General features: G+C 54.3%; 2 protein-coding genes across 2 annotated transcripts in view; both read right to left on the bottom strand.

Moving 5' to 3' along the window:
• Positions 1-5: 5 nt before the first annotated feature.
• On the bottom strand, positions 6-5,987 carry CFAP157 (cilia and flagella associated protein 157). Its single transcript, XM_065879772.1, has 9 exons — positions 5,815-5,987; positions 3,610-3,881; positions 2,800-2,953; positions 2,102-2,369; positions 1,615-1,745; positions 1,265-1,415; positions 731-897; positions 363-569; positions 6-57 (listed from the first exon to the last, which is right to left on the bottom strand). The coding sequence occupies exons 1-9, from the start codon at positions 5,985-5,987 to the stop codon at positions 6-8; spliced, it is 1,575 nt and encodes a 524-aa protein (XP_065735844.1).
• A 13,882-nt stretch (positions 5,988-19,869) lies between these two features.
• Positions 19,870-22,293, bottom strand: part of STXBP1 (syntaxin binding protein 1) — a 28,715-nt gene continuing 26,291 nt past the window's right edge. The window contains exons 17-18 of the mRNA XM_065880008.1: positions 21,614-21,768; positions 19,870-19,979 (exon numbers count right to left, since the gene is read on the bottom strand). Of these exons, the coding sequence (XP_065736080.1) occupies positions 19,870-19,979; positions 21,614-21,768 (265 nt within the window). The remainder of the gene's footprint in view (positions 19,980-21,613; positions 21,769-22,293) is intronic.

The following is a 22,293-nucleotide window of genomic DNA, read 5'->3' as shown; positions in this document are numbered from 1 at the left end:
GTGTCCTACTTAGAAAGTAGGGAAACTTTAGGAAGACTAAACTTTTTGAACCTTTTTGGAGAACCGGAGGTATGGATCTGTAAGAATAAAGATGCCAGCTTGGAAGCTGAGGCCTACTCGGGGGATTCCCACCTCTCCCCTGCCGGCGGAGGAGGGGACCACAGGACCCAGCAAGCCCCCCTCCCAGGGGATGTGTGGGCATGTCTTAGCCCACTGAGGGTTTGCCACACCTTTCTTCAGTCCATTTTACAGATGAGGAAATGGAGGCTTAGAGAGGTCCAGCCACCTCCCCAGGGCCACACAGCTGCAGCGTGGCAGAGCCATGATCTGCACCCAGGGCTGGCTGCCATCCTGCTGTCCCCAGGGACCCTGGCACCCTCACCTCAGGGCTGCTGTGTGCCCATAAGTTTCCCACACGGGTGGTATGTGAGAGCAGCCTGAGGTCCTCAGGGTTGGGTGGGATGTGGATCCGTCGAGGCACCAGGCCCAGGTCCCCTAGCTGGTAGGGCGTGACGCTGGACAGCTGCTGCAGCAGAGGCCCTGTCTTGAGTGGCTGGGTGCTGTACCGCCTGTGGGGAGAGGGCTGGTGTCATCACCTCCGTTTCATAGGTGAGGAAGCTGAGATTCAGACAGGCTCTGGTGAGCCAGGTTTCGGGCCCAGGCTCAGCTGAGGACAGCCCTTGGACAAGTCCCGTAGCTCCTTCCTCTGAGGTCACACAGGGTCACTCACCGCTCCTTTGGTGGGCCACAGGACTGGCTCTCCCGGCGGGGGGACACAGCCATCTGGGGACTCAGGACCATGGCCGAGCTGAGCATGACCAGCAGGTGCTTCAGCATCTCCTTGCACTGCAGCTGCAACACTACATCGAAGTCACCATCCTCCTTGTCGGGCTGCATCTGCCGGTAGGGGTGCGGGCGGGCCCACGAGGTCAGGCCCTTCGTGGCCCCAGCACCCACCTCTGGGAAACTCCAACCGCAGTGCCTGTTTCCTCAGTGTTCCCTGGCTGTGGTGGGATACCCATTCTCCAAATGGGAAGACTGAGACCCGAGGCCTTCCAGGGCCTCAGAGGACTCCATCCAGCTCCTTTGAGACCTTGAAGGGGTCTTTAAAGTGCAGAATCAGAAAAGGACAGACTTGCCAGGAATCTCACAGGGAATAGGCGGGGCGCCTGGCCTGGCCACCTCCGATGGCCCAGTTACCTCCGAGCAGTTTCTGTCCTTGGCTCCATCTCCCGCCCCCCACTTTCACCCACTTCCTGTTCACCTGCACAATGTCCTGTAGGAAGGTGGTGGCCTGGGCCAGGGCTGTCTCCAGGCTCGCCCGAACCTTCTGCTCTTCGGCCAGCTCCTGCTGTAGCCGCTGCCCCTCGGCCTGCTGACGCTCCAGCTGCAGGTTCAGCTGTTCTCTCTGGCTCCTGGGCCCCGGGACCAGGACAAGTCAGCCTCCTCCCCATTCTAGGGTGAGGGGCCCTCGGCCAGCCCCGGGCCTCAGCCTGTTTGACAGATGAAGCCTCAGGGCCCCTCTAGAGAGGGGGAGTCGCTGGCCCGTGTCACGTGGCCACAAAGGGAGGGGTTCCCACCTGCTCCCGCCGCCTGCCCTTCTGCGGGCCGCACCTCAGTGCTTGGTTGTCCTTCTGCAGCTGCGTGAGGCTCTGCTCCAGCTGGCTCAGCAGGAGACGCAGCTGCTTGGCCTCTGCCGTGCCCTGCTGCTGCTCGCGGCACTTCTCCGTCAGCATGAGAATGATCTGCAGTGTGGGCAGGTGGCCGTGCCCTGGGCCCACCACAGGCCCTCAGCCAGCCCTGCTCCCCCGGAGAGGCCCGCCGAGGCCCTGGGAGCCCGGCACCCTCTCTAGATAGCAGCTGGGTCCCCGGGGTTGGGTTCGACTTCAACCAGTTATGGGGGCTTTAAACCAAATACAAACCAGAGATGGGGCCAGAGCCCGCACAAGAAGGGCCCCATCGCCTCACAGCTACCTCCCTCAAGATTTGGCCCCTGGGGTCCACCCCTGAGGGGCTGTATGTGCCCTGAGGACAGGGCCCCTAGGGTTCCTTCCTGCTCTCCGTGCCAACCACCCCCACGATGCGGGCCTGGAGGGCACACCTTCTGGTGGCCTCTGCTGTGCCTGGCCATGACCTTCTGGGAGTTCTCCAGCAGCGCCAGCTGTCTGCACAGGTTGTCCTGGTCGCCCCTGAGCTGCTCGTTCTCCTGCAGCAGCTGCATGCCTTGGCGGGCTATCTTGGCCAGCTGCAGGGTCATGGTGTTGTTCTCCATGATGGCCCGCTTGGTCGTGTCCCCCATCTGGCTCATGGCCACTTTGCGGAACTCAGTGGCCACCACATTCACGCGCTGGATGATCTCCTTCTTCAATCTAACAGGAGGGGCGGGAGTGAGGGCGTCGGGCAGAGTGGGTACAGGCACCTCCTGCCTACGCGGGGGTCCCCAGAGCGCCTAGATCTCTACATCCTCTCCCCCAGGAGGGGACAGGGCCACAGGCAGGAGGCTTTTTACTGTAGACCGTTTGTACCATTTTGAACTTGATCAATGTAAATATTATTAATTATTAAATAAATAGAAGTTAAGTCACAAAAGGTGGCAAAAGGAAGTCCAGGGATTCTTCCACACGGGCGTGAGAACTGGGAACCGTTTCTTCCCTCCACCGTAAATCAGCCAGGGTTGTGAGCGGCAGCAGGTCGGGGCGTCAAGGAGCTAGTGCAGCTCCCCAGTTAGCAGCCAGGGCTGTCAGCGGTCTGCGGACCGGGCTGCTTGGCCCCGGTAAGGCCCAGCACCGGCCTGCCCACCTGTCCGCATCCAGCGCCGACTTCTTCTCCAGGGCGTGCACGTAGTCCTTGTGTTCGTTCTCCTGCTTCCGCAGCTGGTCCTCCAGCAACATGAACTTCTCCATGAGCTCCTCTTTCTGCAGCCGGAACTCCTCCAGGGCTGCCAGCTTCCCCCCTGCCCCACCGCAGGGCACAGGCCTGGTGAGGGGCCACCTCGGGAGGGCAGGGTCCCGGGGGTCTTGATCAATGATGCCCCTAAACTTGCCGATCCAGTAGGGCCAGTCCCCTGTCCCCACACATGCCATGCATGGTCCTGCCCACCTTTATGGCTTAGTCTGGAACGCTCTTCTCCTCCACTAGTCTTATAAAGCCTGGGGTTCAAGGAGCCTCCCTTGACACTCTACTCCCGTCTCATGAAAGTGACAGTGACAACAGTCACTGAATTTGAACACCTTCTCTGGATCAGGCACTCATGCTGTCATTGAAACTCACAACCACCCTTGCCAGCTGGGTGACCCTGGGCAAGACACACCCCCTTGAAGTGCTTCCTCACCTACAAAGTGGCCGGTGGTGAAGGGATTTCCTGCCTCAGGATTGCTTGGACAATTACCACGGAGGATACACGTGGGAAGCAGCACGTAGCTGTTGTTACTCAAGGTAGACGTATTATCCCCATTTCCCAGGTGAGAAAACAGGGTCAGAGAGAAGTGCTAGCCCAAGGTCACAAAGATAGTCCGTGGGAGAGCTAGGGTTAGAGACCAAAGAAGCAGAGCCTTGGATTCCCCACCCCCGTGGCGTGTGCCCCCAGGCTCGCCGGCCAGTGCCCCTCACCAAGGATGATGTTCTCAGTGGTGAGCTGGTCCTTGGTCTCCTGGAACTCGTGGCGCACCTGGGCTAGCTGTGCCTCGAAGGCGTCCTTCTCCATCTCCTTGGCCAGCTGCAGGCTTTGGAGCTGCTCGTTGAGGTTGGTGATCTCATCCACCCGCTGGTTAAGCGTGCGCTTGAGGAAGGCCACGATCTCCTTCTTGTTGTTGGCCAGCTGCTCAAACTCCTGGCGAAACAGCTTCTCCTGCACAGCCAGCTCATCCCACTTCTGCTGGTACCTGAGGCAGGTGCGGGGCAGAGGTCCAGGAAGCTGGACAAGCCAGGCCTCCACGCAGCTGGGCTGCTCCCTGGACCCTCCCATATCAGGGCATTTGAGGTTCCAGCCTCATCTCCCACTGTGCCCCCTGATCAACGCTTGCGACCAAGCCAATGCCTGTGCTCAGCACTTCACGTTCATTACATCACTAGAATGTAAGTCTGTGAGGGCGGAGCCTCTGTTACATTCACAGCTGTGTCCCCAACACCGAGGACAGTGCCTGGTACGCAGTAGGTACTCTGTGTTTGTTGAATCCACAACAACCTATAAGGAGGTAGGTACTATGATGATTATACCCATTTCACAGGTGAAGAAACTGAGGCGCAGAGGGATGAAGCATCTCTGAGTTAGTAAAGGGCAAAACCAGAACTTGAACCCAAGTCAGTCTGACCCCAAAGTTGAGGCTCTCAACCATAATGCTTGCTGCTGGCTCTGCGCCCTCCTTAATACTTCTGGACTTTGCAATCCCAAGCCTTTGCACCTGTGATCTTCCTTACCCTCCTCCATTGAGTGAACCCCTGTGTTGTCGCCTCAGTGGAGTCTTCTTGGCCCTTAGCAGCATTTGTGTCCCTTTCTTTGGTGCCCTCCTGTAGGTTGACCCTTGTCCCACTGGGAAGTCAAGAACTGACCTCCTCCATCTCTATTTTGGTGGCCTGGCAAATAATAAGTACGCAATAGACATCTCCCAAGTACATTCCATCTGGTGTCTCAGCTTGAGGGAAGCTTGTGCATTTTTAAGAGTCTCACGTAAACAATTTTTTGGTTTCCAATGGAATAATTGATAGAAGTTATTTGGAAAGATGTTTTACTTCACAATTGACTCAACCAGCATCTTTTTTTCTTTTTAAGCCGCACTGCACGGCTTGCAGGTCCCTGACCAGGGATTGAGCACACGCCCTCGGCAGTGAAAGTGCAGAGTCCTAACCACTGGACTGCCAGGGAATTCCCACAACCAACATCTTTTGTATGGCTACTGCACACATGGCAGTGCAGGGTACAAAGCTGAACGGCCTGATCTGTGGAGCAAGGAGGCAGCCTGGCGTGGCGAAGTCAGGGGCCAGGGTTCACATTCTGGAGCCTCTTTTTTTGGGTGCCTTCCTCTCCCTGAGCCTCAGTCTCCCCACCTCTATAATGGGGATGACATGAGGGCCTCTCTCGTGGGAACATTTTAAGGACGCAGTGAGCGCCAGCACAGGAAGGTCTCAACATCAGCTGTGAGGATCTGCAACGTCACCTGGGGAAGACCCTCTGCCTACTTGTCACCAAAGGGGTGTGTCTTTTAAGGGTCACCCTGAGACTGGGCTAGTGCATCATAACTGAGAGGAAACCAGTGTAAAAATAAGAAAAGTGGGCAAGTGAACGTGTCTCAGAAGAGTTAGAGAATCCCCCCTCCACCCACCACCACCCATGTCTCACAACCCTCCTCATTTACATTTGGGGAAACTGAGGCCCAGCATGGACAAGTGGGCTTAGCAGCTGGGGAAGCCGGTGGGGCCCACAGATCAGGGAATCATGGCACAGGCTGGGGGGAGGGGGCAGGCAGAAGGAGGGACACGTGGTCACGTGCCTGCCAGGGGGCTGCCATTTCCAATTCATCCCACTGATTGAACTCTGCCATCCTATAAAATGCATGGTTCCACTGGGCAGCGGTGAGGCACGAGGGAGTGGTGCTTGCCTGGGGTTGGGCTCGCACTGAGACCCCGGAACTCTGGGGGCTGAGATGGAGCGGGAAAATCCATTTTGCCTCAAAGTATTACCTAGGAGGAAACTGAGGCTGGGGTAGGGTGGGATCTGGACATCCCATGGGAGTCCAGAACATAGGTCTAGGACCCCCTGGCTGAGCCTGCACAGCGGCCAGCTCTGACCTATCAGGACCGCCCTACACGCCCACCCACCGGGCCAGCCTGTCCTCCAGGTCGCGGATCTGGATGTGGTAGAACTCCCGGATCTCCTCGCTTATGGGCATTTCCATGGGCTTGTTGGCCAGGCTGGGATCCTTCTTCCCACCCTTCTTCTTCTTGACCTCGGGTTCCTTGGCCCCCTTGCCTGCCTTCTTTTTGGGAGCCATGGCTGTGCGGCAACCACTACTCCAGGGCCCCTTTAAGAGGCCAGGTGGTTGCTAAGGAAGTTGGCCCCATACATAGCAACAAGCTGATGATGTGAGGCAGGGCTTAAAGGGACCTTCCCTCTTCCTGGCGAGGCTGGGCTTCAGAGACCAGCCTCCTGCTCCGAGGCCAACGGCGTCACAGGGCCCCTAGGCCTGGGTGTCCCAGGCCATGGCATCTCAGAGATCAGGACGCCAGGCTCACAAGACGTTGTTTTGTGGAGACCCCTCCTTCCCTCAAGTGGAAATAAGTGACATGGGAATATTAGAGTAAGAGCCCTAGAAATCACCACCCTGCCCCTTTGTGCCCATTGGAAATGGGAGGGACTTCTACAGAGCTCCCCCCACCCCCACCCCGCTCCCGGGTCAAGAAGCCCCTCCCTCTGAGCCCAGCTTGTTCATTCTTTGGTGATGCAGCTACACAGCAAAACCATCCCTTTCAGGGCTTCCCTGGTGGCGCAGTGGTTGAGAGTCCGCCTGCCGATGCAGGGGACACGGGTTCGTGCCCCGGTCCAGGAAGATCCCACATCCCACATCCCACATCCCACATCCCACATCCCACATGCCGCAGAACGGCTGGGCCCGTGAGCCATGGCCGCTGAGCCTGTGCTCCACAACGAGAGAGGCCACAGCAGTGAGAGGCCCGCGTACCGCAAAGAAAACAAAACACAAACAAACAGAAAAATCATTCTCTCAGTTCACCCAAAGCCGGGTGGAGAGGCAGTATGGTAAGAACTGGATGTTTTCTATCAGAGGCTCCCATGCTGGGGTCCCAAGAAGTCCCAGTCCAGAGGCTGGTTCAATTTTCCACAAAGCTCAGGGGAAGTGCGCCCATGCTGACCCTGGCAAACAAAAGCCCGTTCTGTAGCTTTGGTCTGGCGTGGCAGCATCCTGGGTCAGGAGGGCAGTCGGTGACTGGTTGGCAGATGCCCTAGCTGGCAGCCATGTGCCCCAACCAGGCTCTGGCCCCTTCAGGCTACTTCTCCTGGCCCTCATCTCCAGCCAGCCACGCCTGCATGCCTGCTGTGTCCACCCAGCGCTCGTGAGCCGAGGCACTCCCTGGGACAGTGGCCGGGTCCTGTCTATCCCTGTTGTCCCAGGGCTCGGCAAAGGCTCAGCACTGAGCAAGAGATGGCTGCTGCCCCTCCCTAACAGTTGGATGGCTGGACAAGGGGCAGCTCAGTGTTACTTCAGCAGCTGGGGTTGGTTTGAGCAGCCAGATCTTGTAAACAGTGGGATGCTTGGGATGGGTGCAGGGAGACGCGGAGGTGGGTGTTTGGCAGTGAGGCAGGCTGCAGCGGTTGTTGGTTAAAGCAGGCTCCAGTTCGGGTACTGTTTCTCACATCCCATGTAAGAGACGTCTTACATCTTGGGCCAATGGCCCTGACCTCACTGAGCTGTAAAATAGGGAGACCACGTTGTGGACTGAAAGTGACCTTGTATGTGAAGTACATGGTGCGGGGATCTGGTCCAGGGATGCAGTAGGCGCTTAATAAGCGGCAGCTGATGTTGCCATCAGCGGAGCAGGTGGGTGAAGCTCCAGCCTGCTCTGTGTGGAGCAGCCTCTGGGATTTCCAACATCCCAGTACCCCCAGCCTGTGGTGGTCTGTCTTTCCCAGAATATCTGTTCCCTGCAGGCTGGGGCAGCCCTGGGAGGGCCGCCACACTTGTGCATGGGCTTCAGCCTTTGCACAGACTCACAACAGTGCAGCGAGTCCTGGGACTGCAGACGGGGCGACACCGAAGCCCCAGAGAGAGACTGACCTGGCCCAGCGCCCGAGACCTGGGGCCAGCAGGGGGCCTGCCCCTCTAGCCCAAAGCAATGCCCCCAACTCCGGCTGGACACCGCCCTTCCCCCACCTGAGCAGGGCATGGGGGGCCCCAGAGGAGCCCAGCCCAGGCAAAGCTCCTCCATGGTGCCACCCCAGTGCCCTTCCTCGTCACGCCTCTCAGGTTTCTTCCTTCTTTTACCTGAAGCACATCTCAGGAGTTAGCTCTGGGTCCCCAGCCCAGTGGGACAGCATGACCAGCAGCCCCCTCAGGCTGCCTGGAGCCCACAGAAGGCGTCAGCTTTGAGACCTGTACCCCCTCCTTTGTTAGCACCAGAGTCGCCCCTGGGGGTCGCCGGGGCCAGGCTTATAAATGCACTGCACTCACATGGCAAGAGTGACCAGTAGGGCTTCCAGGCCAGCCTTCCAGATGGTGGGGTGGGGAAGGAGATGCTCCAGGTCCAAGGATATCCCTTTCTGGGGCTTGTTTGGAGAGCCTTCCCAAAGCTCCATATTCTGGGACCCCAGACTCGTCCTCTTCCCCTGGGACACTTTCTCATGACTGCTTCTGTGTCCTGCTTGGGAACTGGTGTTGGTGGCCTGGAACTGCTGGAGCTGCCAGACCGCAAAGTCCGGCAGCCGCTCCAGCAGCCAGGTCTTCTGATAGGAGTGGGTACGGCGCACAAAGGCCAGCAGACTGCAGCGTCAGCCCAGGGCAGTGGCCCGTGGACTGGGGGCTTTGCCGCCTCTAGGAGGTTCTGCAGAGAGGAAGCCCAGCCCCGAGGGAGACTGCCTGAAGCCTTGCCCACCTCTATGGAGCACACAACATGAGCGATTCATTCATTCAGGGTGTGTGTGTGTGTGTGTGTGTGATATAATACCACCCACCACTAGTATAAGCTCACGAGGACCCAGTCTCATTCGTGGCTACATCCCCAGAGCCTAGGGTGAAGGCTGGCACATAGTAGACGCTCAGTAAATATCTATTAACTGAGTAAGACAGCCTGCAGCCTGGGTGGGAGTTTGGAATGGCACAGTAAAGGAGCTCGATGGACCCTCCCCCCTGCAAAACCACAATTTAATTGGTGAAGATTATTTTTTAAGAAAGAAACAATCATTTAAAGTGTCTGGAGGTACAAATAAACTTATTTACAAAACAGAAGGAGTCCCAGATGTAGAAAACAAACTTATGGTTACCAAAGGCAAAGGGGGGGAGGGATAAATTAGGAGATTGGGATTAACATATACACACTACGATATATAAAATAGATAACGAATAGGGACTTACTGTATAGCACAGGGAACTCTACTCAATATTCTGTAATATCCTATATGGGAAAAGAATCTAAAAAAGAATGGACATACATATATGAATAGCTGATTCACTTTGCTATACACCTGAAACTAACACATTGTAAATAAACTACACTCCAATAAAAAATTTAAAAAACAATAGTGTCTGGAAATTGTTCTAAGGGCATACAGTAGCTGCAGAAACATTTATGAAAATCTACAACATCTCTGCAAGAATGAGTCGTGGTATTTGAGCAATGACGTACTTCATTATCAGCTGTGTGATATATAGTATTACATACAATAATATGATAATATGTAATAATAAAGTATATATACATATTTACTTTTTGCCCTGGATTTCTGGCACAGGGCTCCTAAAACCCTTGAAATTTCCTGAGTGAAAGGAGTGTCTTTTGCTATTCATAACAAGCCCCTTTCCACATACCTGAGTTTATGAGAGGGTTAGAACTTTCAGCAACTACCAACATTTAACATTTAACATTTATTTATTTATTTTGGCTGCACTGGCTCTTAGTTGCGGCATGTGAGATCTTCATTGCGGCATGCATGTGGGATCTACTTCCCCGGCCAGGGATTGAACCCAGGCCCCCTGCACTGGGGAGCACAGAGACTTACCCACTGGACCACTAGGGAAGTCCCCAGACAACCCTGTTTAAATCTAGGCTCTGCCATGTACCAACAGGGGAACCTTGGCCAAGTTCCTTTGTCTTTGTGCCTTTGCTTCCCCATGTGTTAGTAGGGTTAATAATGACATCTAACTCCTAGAGTTGTTGAGAAACTTCAGCAAGATACGTATAAAACACTTAGGTCTGGCACATAATAAGTGCTCAATATACATTAACTACAATGAGAATTATTATCTATATGATTTTGATTCCATGAAGCACTTTTAAGCCACTGATTCATTGTGTGATTGGGGCTATAAGGCAACACGATAATAACCATCCTCTCCTCGTGGGTAGCCATATCCTGACTTTGGTATATTTACCATTCTCATGCACGTTTTTACACAGTTACATCATAGGTATCCATAAGTATTCTATAGTACTTTTTATGAGGTTTAAAAACCTCACACATTCTGTATGTGTTCTGTAACTTGTTCACTCAACATTAAGTTTTTGAGGTTTACTCATGTTGCTATGTGTAGGTCATGCATTTTTAACTGCCTTAAGAGTAGTCATTGACTGAATACACAACAATGTATCCATCCTCCAGTTGATGGACATTTGATTGTTTTCTTTTTCCAGTGTGTGTGTTGACTCTTTTTCCCCAGACCTGGCTGAGGATCAGAATCACGCCGTCCACACTGACCGAGCGCTTACCGTACTCACCGTGGGGCCAGCTCAGCACCGTTCCTCCACGGGCATCACTCGCAGGAGGGGATCAAGTCCCTCATCACCGTCTTGTGGAACGAGGCCCAGGTGGATGTGACCCAGGCCGGCCTGATGCCGAGGTCTGTGCTCCTGGTCACTCCGCCATTCTGCCTCCCAGGAACGAATGCCTGGGGTCACCGAGTGGGTGTACAGGCCCCTCAGCAGGGTCTGGCTGAGACCCACAGCCTAGACCTGAAACTCCAGAAAGGCAGAGGGACTGGCTGCAGCTCACAGACTCTCCTGGTTCAGGATCGCCCAGTTACTATGCCTTGGTTTGCTGCAGAACACCCGGCCCACGCAAGAATATTTAACACTACTGGAGCCTTTTTGGAGGAATGGTCTGCAGGCTCCGTTTGTGCTGTTACAGGAAAACCAGGACTTCTTCCAGGAGCATAAAAAGGGCCATGCTTGTTTGCCACTGGGTGGTGGTGGTGAGGGGGTGGAATGGAAAGAGGCGCCAGAGAGACTAACAAGCCACGACCGTGGGCCTGGCGCGGACACACGGCCCCGGGGAGAAGGAGCAGACAGTACTGGCTTTGCTTTAATGTAAACTCAGTTTAGAACAATTTAGAATTGAAGAATTCTGATCTTGGATCTCACTCCAATGCATTCTGGGTACCAGTGAGGCAACTACTAATTTAAGAAGATGAGAGTCTGATGCTTTCCTGCTGGAGTGAGCTTTGTGACACGCGGGATCTTAGTTCCCCGACCAGGGATCAAACCCATGCCCCCTGCAGTGGAAGTGTGGAGCCCTAACCACTGGACCGCCAGGGAATTCCATTCAGCTCCTTCATCTGTAAAATGGGGAGAGCACCCACCCAAAAGACAAGGTATACAAGGGGGCCTGACAAGGAGCAGGGACTCAATAAATGTCATCATTACCTCCCTTAAGGCAAGTCTCACCAGACAATAGCCTGGCTGTGGAGATGCACCTTCCACCAACTGGCCCTGACGTGTTGGATTTCTTAACAGTATGAGGGAGATTAGAATTTGAATGAGGGTGGCTGGGGACAAAAGGGTAGAAACGGAAGATCCTACAAAGAACCCCACACCCCTGCACCCAGTATTCTAGCAGGTTTCCAGTCTGACTCCAACCCTAACTTAAGGGTCCCCTCCCCACTGGGACCAAACTCATCACAGTCTCTCCAGGTCACCAACAGGCTTCATGACCGGCAGGATACACTTTTCAGATCTGGAAATAAGTTCATCGGAAGGCTAGATGGTGTGGCGGCAGGAATGGAGGAGGACAGCAGTAACACAGATAAAATGACCTCATCACGTGCCCGAAATGCACTGGCACCAAATGCTCGAGTGGGGCGCCACCTGCCAAGACAGAGCTGTGCTGTCTCTGCGATAGACATTCTATATACAGAGACACAGGACTCTGGAAGAACTGCCTGGTCTCAGGCAGTGTAGTACACACTTCATGGATTGTCTCCAGACTCCAGGTAGCTCTAGATCCTAATGCAAGTAACAGTGAATGGATCCGGAAGGCTCCGAGCCACAGCCAGCGGTGGCTGGGCTCCTCCCCAGTGGACCACTGACAAAGCCTTTCTCCTTCCGCTCCCCAAAGTAAAACCAGGCCGCGAGTCACCCTGGACACCGTGAATGGGCGCTGATTTATTTATTAGACTCGAGTGCTTTAGTACAGAACAGTACAGAGATGATACATGTTTGTGCTTCAATACTTTCAAACACTGAGATTCTGATCATTTCAAGGTGAACGAGTTTCAAGACAGACTAGCTTTTTTTTTTTTAAATATCCTTTTGATAAATTATTTTTATATAAATAACAGAGAAAGGAAAACCAACATGTCGGACAAACAAGGTCCTGAAGCATGAGCATCGATCGTTTGGTCAAGGGCAGGGGACAAAACAAGCAGTAACAAGAAGAAACAAACCAAGGCAGGTCCCTACAGTCTGTCCTAAGGAAATGAGACCTTGTAAGGGGGGGAAGGGAGACAGACCTGAAAACTAATCTGAGTGCAAAGGGGAGATTTCAAAGCCTTGAGAAGAGAATGCCACGATGCATCTAACGGGGCTGGTGAGGAGTATATTCTGAAAGGGAAGTGAGGGCCGCGGAGAACTAGCACACAGCACGTTTGCAGTGACGATGCCACAAGACAGTAATATACACACACGGTTTGCAGGGGCTAAGGGGGTGGGTGGGGGTGGGCGCGGGACATTTTTGTGACTTCCACTGTCATTATAGTTCACAACAGCAGCAGAACAAAGAGTGCGCTCCCTTCCGGAGAACGAGCTGCTGAGTCCTGAGGGCGACGAGACGTCCTTCCTGCATTTGCTTCTTTAATGTCTGCATCAGAGCTAAGCCTTATACAGCTACGTCTTTATACAGAGAATAAAATGATCGTTTTCTCTTACAAGCACGACGACATATGACCCCACACTACACAAAATAAAGTATTAGCAAGTATCTTAAACGGAGGATAACCTGAGTGGGATCAGGGTCTGGATAAATCCACTGGGCTACCCTTCAGGTGGTTTGAAGTGTCAGGGGCACAGACAGTGCTCTACAGGAAAGGGACCTCTGACCAGGAGCCTGCGGAACTCACTCTGCTCTGGCTCGCTCCTGTCCCGTGAGCTCTACCCAGGCTGACCCTGCTGAGAGCAGCTCTGTCGGGGGTGATGCCTGGGGAAAGATGGCGTCTGGTCTGAAGGACCAGGTCTGACTGCTTCTCCAAGGGACCCAGGTCCCCGGTGGGAGCTTGCTCCTCACTCATCTGGGGACAGTGACAGACCACAGAACAGGATCACAGCGCTGCGGCAGCGGCCAGGGAGGGAGCCACGACAGGCACCCAGCCTGACTTCCCGTGGACGCCCCCAGCCCCTACCTCCAGCACGGGGGAGGGGGGGAATGAACCCCTTGGGGAGAGCAGAGGTCGACTCCAGCTCAAACCTCTCGAGATGTCACCTGAGCTTCACTTCCAAGCTTATCTGGATGAGAGCTGGCACTGAGGGGTAGGAACTGAAGATAACAGATTAATCCTCAGTTTAAAATACTCCAAGAACGGACATCTCAGTGATTCCCAACAAGAACGGGAACAATCCCAAATGGGTTTTTAAAAACACCCAAACATCTACCTTCCCATACGCAAGCAATGTGCACACGTCACGCTGGCTTATGTACAAGGTCATAAAATCATGACCAACGGGGAGCAGGTGTCCATTCATCGTCCTAAGCAGTTCAGAAGCCCTCCAGCAGCACGTCCCTCACACCGAACATCTCCAGGATACATCTAGAAGGTACTCTTTTTTTAAAAAAACACAATGCATTATTTTGTTTCAAACGAGAAGAGGGCATCACCAAACACGAGAACGCAGCTGGCGACAGTGCCGGCCAGGCGTGCAGAGCTGGGGCAGGCGATGGAGGGAGAAGGGGGTCAGCAAAGGAACCGAGGCGGTCAGCGGTGGTCAGGGCTGCGAGCACTTTGGGGAGAGGGTTCGTTTTTTGGAGGCGTGGCTTATTTTTTAACTGCTTATTTCTTCGTCTGTTTTATTCAGTTTCTTCAGCGTGTCCAGCAGTTTCTGTGGGGTGAGAATGTGCGTGGATCCTGGAGGAAGGCAGAAAAGACCGTGAGCTTGCCAGCTCTGGTTTCGAACACTTTCCCCTTTCCTGCCCTGTTCTATCCCCAGAGCTGTAGCTGTTCCCCCTCCCCCACCCAGATGCAGGGAGGGGTTGGGGACTGGGGTTTGGGGCCTTGTCACAGTAGGCCTGGGAGGCACGTGAGGGCTGTGGATAAACAGAACACACCCTCTGGCTTGGGCAGGGTCCCGGGCTGTACCAAGGAAGGAGCCCGCCTCTCCATCAGTGCTCAGCGCTGCCATCTGCCAGGGGACAGGGCAGCTGCACTTCTAATTCTCTCCTGAACTCAAGGTGAAGCCAGGGAGAGAAGTTCCAAACCACACAGCCTGGGAAGAGGCTGGGAATGGGGCAGGGGTTAGCAGCGGGGACTGTGTGTGGTAAGAGTGGTGCAGGTAGGGAGGAAGAAGAGGATGGGCAGAGCACCTGGGGGAAGCCACTGCCTTCCGGGAGCCCGCTGGCTGGGACTGCGTGGTGGGAGGGACCTCAGGTGTGAAGGGGGAAGGGCCGGGGTACCTGAGGCCTTACCTTGCAGAGACCGCGCATTGTAAGAGGTTAGAAATGCTTGCAAAAATTTAAGCTAATGGAATTAGATATACTTCTACTGCAAAAAGAAAACAGAAAAAAAAAATGAAGTCCTTTTTCATAAGGAGAGAGAGAGAGATCTCGTAAGTGCAGTAAAAAAAGATGCATGGATCGTGTGGTTTGGACATGGACTTAAACAGAACAGGAGTGACTGGCGTGTGAGCATGAGGCCTGCATGCATGCGGCAGTAGGCTTCAAAGAAAGAGATCCCGGTGGGAGAGAAGAACTGAACAAAAGAGACCCGTGCTTGAAAATGTGCCTCCCTGGAGATGCGGCCAAGTGAGTGGGCCTTCACATGAGGAGGGGACCAGAAACCACGGGATGCCAGATTTTCCACCCTGAGGGCAGGCAAAAGAAGGCTCTGGCTGGCTTGTCGGGAGTGATTCCAAATACCAGGGTCCCTATGCCTTTGACCGCTACTTGCTCAGCTGACCTGTGACTGCTGGCACTGCAGCCTGGAGCCTTCCTGGTCAGTCCAGACCAGAACACTGGTGAAGCCCTCTCTGGTGTGAGAGGCTTCTCAACATCCTGTTCTCTGCAGCTCAAGCCCCAGCCCCCACCAGGGCCTGCTGAGTGAGGAACCAGTCCCCAGCTGCTTCCCCGAGGTGCGGAGTGGGATGCCCTGAGAGTGCAGCCTGCGCCAGCCCCTGCGCCCAAAGCTGACTCATTCTGCAGACTCGAGGCTCCTTTGGCAAATGTGACACCGGTTTCAGCAGTGTGTCCCCCTCTCCCCCGAAGACACTCATTTCTGTGACCTTATCTTTCTACTAGTCCTAAAGGTCACAGGCTGCTCCACAAATGAGGAAACAGGGATAAACGTTACCAAATTCTGACCAGAACCACTGGCAGAATGAAAGCCTTCCAAATCTCAACTCGATGCAGCAGTCTGAGTGCCTATACCTGAAAGACAGCTGCTGGGAACTCCGTGCGGGGGATTAGCTTGGGGGCTACCTAGGCTAAGGCAATGCATGTTCCAGAGAAACTGTCCCTAACGTCCTCCCTTGCAGCCAAAAGGCCTCTGAGCAGATGCCTACCCCAAGGTGTCCCCTACCCTTGCTTATGCGCAGATTCAGGACTTGGAGGGAGGCCAGAAGGAGGTGAAGGAATCCACGCTTCAGAACTTCCGGATATTATCTGATTGCTGACCATCTGGTGTTCCCAATCTTTGACCGAAAGCAGAAAACTTCCAGGACCAACAGTATCAGGCAACAGTTCCGGCCCTGGGCCCTAACTATCAATACCTGGTCTCTTTAAAGGATGCAGACCAGCTGGTGTTAATCCAAATCACCTGAGGGCCAATTCTTGCCACACAATCAGCTGTATCGCTTCAATACCCTGGTCAAGCTTTTCACCACCACAAACATTGCAAATGTTCTCACTTGAACCCACAGGTGGCTGACCATGTAGGCCCTCTAGAACAGCAAGTGGGTTCTACTGCTCTGAGGGTCCCTCTTATTCTACATAACTGCAACACTGAACCGTGAACGGTGGTCTCCAAAACAAAGTCATCCAGACTGTCAAAGCTGGGGGCCAGACACACTGACCTCCGCCAGGACAAAGTCCTTCCTTCCTCACGGACGGCGCCTGAGAACCACAGGAGTTCCCACAGATCAGCTGGTCGAGCTGTTCCTGGCTTTGGCTGAAACAGTCCTGCTGACTCAGACTACTGAGGGCAGTACCGGTGAACGACAGGTTTAAACTGGATATTTAAGAGCAGCCCAGGTGAGTTTGATGGTCTTGCCAGACGTGGAGGACAGTGGTCTTGCCCACCCACATCCGAGATGCCCAGCGTGGTGAGGCGTGTCAGTGGCACAGCCAGGCCCAGAAGCCATGCCACTGCTCTCAATTCTGGGGGCCCTGTGGCTTCCTGCCCCAGGAGGGGATGTGTAAGGGAACGCTGAAAAAGCAGCTGGGCATTGGATCAGCTCTGCGTTCAGATTCAAATCTGAGTCCCACTGAAAAATGAAACTTATCTGACCCCGATCTAGAATAAAGCAAAGTACTCAACATAAAAAAAAAAAAGCAAACTCTCCCATGTTAAGTGCTCTGTAATAGGTCTAAGCCAGCCTTTCAGCACCCTTTCATCAGTTCCTGAGGCCTCCTGGACATTCCCTAATGGTCAATACTTTTAACATAAACCACCTAGAGCACCGAGGTGAAGATCTAATCAAAAGATTTCATTTTGGGGCTTCCCTGGTGGCGCAGTGGTTGAGAGTCCGCCTGCCAATGCAGGGGACACGGGTTCGCGCCCCAGTCCGGGAAGATCCCACATGCCACGGAGCGGCTGGGCCTGTGAGCCATGGCCGCTGAGCCTGTGCGTCCAGAGCCTGTGCTCCGCAACAGGAGAGGCCACAACAGTGAGAGGCCCGCGTACCGCAAAAGAAAAAAATAAAAGAGATTTCATTTCTTAGACAGTTGAGAGAAATGATGGATTGATTAGTGGACACTGAGCCAAGGCTTGGTGGCATCTGTGCACTTCAGTTATCCATGCCCACTCCCTTCAGCCCAGCCCTGGGGAGCCAGCCTCGGCTCCAGGACAGAGAGGGGCCGGGAGGAGAGAGCGGGGCCAGGAGGATGGAGCACAGCACTGGTACCCACACAGGGCCCACGGCAGACGCTCGTTCACTGCTGAGCAGGGGAAACCCATCCCTTAAAAGCTAAGTTCCTGCAAACACCAATGTGGGGGAGGAGACCACCCAGCCTCGCTAACGCCCTGCAGTGTCCTCAGCTTTGGTCACCTGGACAATCGCAACAGAAGTGGGCAAGTCGGAAGGCTCACCTGCTTTCTGACCTCCCTGGTATGAGGGCTTTGTGCCTCACTTTTTCTTAACTGAACTCTCTAAAATCCAACACTGTTCAACAAAGCATTTCAGAAGCCAGGAGCAAACAGCCAGAGTCTGTTCGTGCTCGCTCTGCTCTGATGGCAGCTGAGGCCTCTCTGTCGATTGAACATAAAACAGAGGAAGGAGTGTGCAAAGAAGAGGCATCTTCCAAAGCAGGGAATCCCAGAATGAATCCTAGCAGGAGCCCCTGGGGTCTGGGTTTGTGATTCTTTCTGACTCTGCAAGTGGTCTGTCATTGCTCACTTGTCCTTTGCGAAGCCTCGAAATACATCTTGCAGCAGATGCCGTCCACCTACCTGCCATCTGCACGAGAACCAGATGCCTCTGATTACGAACCTACCAAGGTGCTGCTGAACAACGGCTGTTTTTTAAGTCACGTTTATTGACCACCCAGTGGCCTCGCTTTCTAGGGTGAAGGCAGCCTGGGCAGGATGGCAGGTAGCCGGGGCCACAGCCAGCCCCGCTGTCCTGACTCACGACCACTTGCTGCCTCTCATCTCCCTACTGCCCTGGGGCAGCTATCTCCGGCCCAGGCGAAGAAAGAGGAGCTAAACAGCACAGCCTCCGGTGCAGACCTTTAGAGCAAGCCCTTCGTGGATGGAGCTTATTCTCTTTAAAAAAACAAGCACACTTCTGGTGTTACCCAGCCAGGGTTCTGATGTCCATTCCCCCAAGGGTCGCCAGAGAGTGTGCCAGAGTGCTGCCTGGTTTAAGCCACCAACTGAACGACTGCATTACAGGGCCCGAGCAGCCTCGGGCCCTGCCATCCAGCCTCCCTGTGTTCTGTGTGCTGTGACCCAGTGGGAACCACCTCCCCCAGTCACACAGGTGCTTGTGGCCAAGCTGAGGCTAGAGTCCATGCCTGTCCGCTGCTCACTGACAGGCGACTCACACTCTGTAACTCACAGGGCCACGTTTCAGCGCGGGGTGGGGGCGGGGACATTTCTAGGGTGCATCCTCAGCAGAGTAGAGGAAGTCAGGGACACAAGACGTGGCCTCATCACAGAATGTGTAATGAAACTAAAGAATGACTAATGGTGCAGTGAGGTCTTCAGGGTCAGCCTGCCATCTGAACAGGTCAGGGGAGATTTCCAGCACAAAAGAAGGGTGGAAAGAGAGAGGAAGGAATGAGGACAAGAACAAAACCTGGGTAATCTGCCAAACTGACAATGGGTTCCCGGGTAACTGAGATAAAGGCACGAGCATGGTGGGAGAGAAGACGCTCTTTAAAAACAGTACATGGGGCTTCCCTGGTGGCGCAGTGGTTGAGAGTCCGCCTGCCGATGCAGGGGACGCGGGTTCGCGCCCCGGTCCGGGAGGATCCCACATGCCACGGAGCGGCTGGGCCCGTAAGCCATGGCCGCTGAGCCTGCGCGTCCGGAGCCTGTGCTCCGCAACGGGAGAGGCCACAACAGTGAGAGGTCCGTGTACCGCAAAAAAAAAAAAAAAAATTAAAAAATATAAACAGCACATAGCGTGGAGAACAGATTTCTACCCAAAGGCTCTCAATCTGACCAGGAAACTCCAATGGGAGAGAGGGGTATGATTCTCAACTCTCGAAAGGATCCACAGGAGAATTAAAATAAAAAACAATTACTGAAAGAGCAAATGACTGTTAAGTGCTGTTTTTCCCAGAGGAACGGGAGACATGAGCTCTTTCCACCGGTGGCTGGAGTTCACCATGTACAAGGTGGCTTATGACCCCATCACCCCTTAGAAATTGTTCCTCAGGATAAATGTCTGTCCTGGGAAAAAGGTATTGACATATCTAACTACCACTAACTGGGAGTCTACCCTAACGCCCTCTGCCAAGCTTTCCTCATGATCGTGTGCCAACTGGCATCTCCACTGGAGTTCTGCCTTGGACAGGACTGTCCCCTGAACACCTGTTGGTCTCACTCTCAAGTTCCCACACCACATCACAACCTGGAGGCTGCCTGGTGTTCTCTGCCTTGTGCCCACAACTTCACCCCGGGACCAGCAGGCTGGGGCACAGCGCCTGTGGCATCCCTCCACGTCCAGCTCCCTCTGGAGGACTGTGCACAGCAGTTGTGATTGTTTCTGGTCTAAAGCCCAGAGGGCTGCAGCTGTCTGACTGGGCGACAGGTAACCCAAGGCATGAGCGAGCTGTCAAGCTGGAGCCCAGTGGGGCTCAGGGTAGGGTTGGTGAGGGCAGCATCGGACACATTTTCAATCGGTGTTAAGAACTGCAAGCATTTTCTCGTTAAAAGAAATCAAATAAATAATAAACGGAAAAGGGAAAAATAAAGAGAGTGACGGAATAAATCAAAGAAAACCCTTCAGAGTGGAAGAGTTTCTTTTCTGTAATAAGCTGCTTTTACTTTGTTTCTTTGGCTCTCACTCCATTGTTGGAGCCTGATCCTCAAAAGATACCCTAGAGGACTCCCGGAAGTCGGGGTGTCTCAGGTCCATGAGAAATTTGGTGGGAGTGAGAATATGAGTAGAACCTGCGGGAGAACAGAGGCCGGCTGACTGCTTGAACAAAGGTACGTTACCGGAACATGCCAACTTAGGCCTACGTTTTATGCAGCCAATGAGGTACGAGAGAGCGAGACGCACGCGCACGCGCGGAGCACACGCCGTGCACACGCGGCGCATGCGCACATGGGCCACGAGGACGCCCGGCATGCACAGAGCGGGCGGGGCCACACAGCGGGCGTCAGCGGTCTGCACCAGGCCTCTCCACCGATCCGCAGGGGCGATCCTGTCTCCCCGGGTCTCCACCTCCCAACAGGGAACCTCGGGTCGGGCCAGCGTGGAAGAGGGGGTTACAGCGAAGCCTGGCTGTGACGGCTTCTGCCCAGGAAAGCTGTGTTTCAGCAGAGAGGTAGCCAACACGCTCATGCAACACGTATGCAAGCAGGGAACACCGAGAGCTCTGGCACAGGGGCCCACGTAACCAGAAAGGAAAGAACACAGAGAGAAACGGTGACCAGACAGGGGAGGCTTCAGGGAGTGGGGAGGGGAGGGGGAGGTGCGAGCTCCCCAATGAACGGTGGTATCTGGAAGGCAGGTTGTGAAGACAGTGCCAGCTCCATCTTGATACACCCAGGAACGGCCACATGGACTGGTCTGCAGAACCTGCTCACTCTGAGAGCTTGGGGGGCACTGCGCCTTGGTCCCCCCAAAGTGGAGGTATAAAACTGACACATCTTATTGAGATCGGGGCAAGGGCGGGGCCCGGGCGGGGCCCAGCCAGGGCAGTAGGTGCTGATCACCTCTTGCCAATCAATGTTAAGAGGTACTCTGGGCAGGTGCAACTCCATTTTGTTAAGGACAAGATGGGACAAAAGGAAGGCGTCTGGAGAAAGCAAGATTTTTCTCAGCTCACTCTTCCTCTTCCAGCCGAGAAACTGGAGAAGCTCCTGTAGGCATGAAAAAGGAGAAAAATCTTCTCCTCCTGCCTTAAGTCAGCTCTTATAAGTTACTTCCTTTCTTCTGGAAAGCCAGCAGGAAATAACCAGAAGGGGTATGACAGACCCTGAAGTAGCAGGAACTGGCTGGGGGCACCCTCAGCAGAGCGCAGGAGTCAGGCCAGTATGTTTCAGGCAGTACCTGCTCTCACTCCTCGTCTGTGCGTCTCCAACTGACAAGTAAAGGAGCCGGTAATCATTTACCGTCCGTTCACTGAGCGTCTTCTGGACGTGAGGCTGGAGGCCAGGAAACTGACACCACCCTACCCCCCACCCCCCAGCCCCGGGCCAGCACCAGGCCTAGTTCAGGCTGTAAGTGGGTGCTCTTAACCCCATTTTCGTGGGTAAGGAAATAACAGCGTGGAGAGGAGAGGCACTTTCGAGGTGACCCATGTGGCAGTGGCAGAGCAGGAATATCAGCCTGGGTCTCTTGGAATCTGTGACCAGGCTCTTCCCACCACATGGGGCTGCCACTCGTCAAGAGACACAGTGCAGACATGAGGAAGGAACCCTTCGCTCTTCAGCATCTGCCGTCCACAAACATGTCTAGGGACTTAAGTTTTTCAGGGGCAACAGAGAACCGAAGACAGAATGAAACACCAAAGCATGGAATGGAGTCCAAGTGCAGTGAAGCGGTCCCTTCCCTCTAGAAAACACACCCCACTCACCTATGAGTACTTCCCACTTTCCGTTGGCTTGGGTCACCTCGTAAGCACAACGCATCTCATTCAGGCTCACGCCCCCCAGGATGAAGATGATGAGGCGAGGACCACTGCGGTACTCCCCTGGGGCCTTATTCTTATGCCAGTGCCCATAGCGGGCGCTGGGGCAGGAGAGAGGGGGAGGGAGAGGGAGAGAGAAAGATATTACTCATGTTTATCTACATCCACAGCATTCATACTTCATACCTCCGTGACGTGTTACACACTCGTTCTGTACACCAGTGACCGAAACAGAGTAGACGCTTAGCGAGTGTTGGCTGAACTGAACTGCAGTGCAAATTATCAAGCACTTTGGCTGCCGGGAGAAGAATCACTATGAGCGCCTGTGCTGTGACCCCGTCATGCAGGCAACAGACGGGTTCAGGTCGGCTTTAAAGCTGGACATTCAGCAGCTTCACCCACATGATGGTGGTCCTGGTGTCTCCCCCGAGTTGTACAGTTCTGGGCTTGTCTGGGACACTCTGCTGGAGGGAGCAGGAACCACAGAGTCCAGGGCCTGTCTGTAGCCGGCACATTGATTCACTGGACAGATGTGCACCAGGCGCCTCACTGGGCTGGGGCCGCCCCAGCACCGAGGAGCTGACCTGAGTGACATGCGGCTCTTGCCAACCAAGAGCTCAGGCTTA

The sequence above is a fragment of the Phocoena phocoena genome, chromosome 6 (assembly GCF_963924675.1).
Source record: "Phocoena phocoena chromosome 6, mPhoPho1.1, whole genome shotgun sequence".
NCBI lineage: Eukaryota > Metazoa > Chordata > Mammalia > Artiodactyla > Phocoenidae > Phocoena > Phocoena phocoena.
This window is presented reverse-complemented; position numbering and strand designations above follow the sequence as displayed.

Bases quoted from the DNA above. Each gene is read 5' to 3' on its own strand.
- CFAP157 (XM_065879772.1), bottom strand. From the start codon at position 5,987: ATGGCTCCCAAAAAGAAGGCAGGCAAGGGGGCCAAGGAACCCGAGGTC. The intron at 1,416-1,614 runs GTGCGGCCCGCA...CCCGGGGCCCAG, and splicing joins AAGGACAACCAAGCACTGAG to GAGCCAGAGAGAACAGCTGA. The intron at 898-1,264 runs GTGAACAGGAAG...CCCTACCGGCAG, and splicing joins TCCTACAGGACATTGTGCAG to ATGCAGCCCGACAAGGAGGA.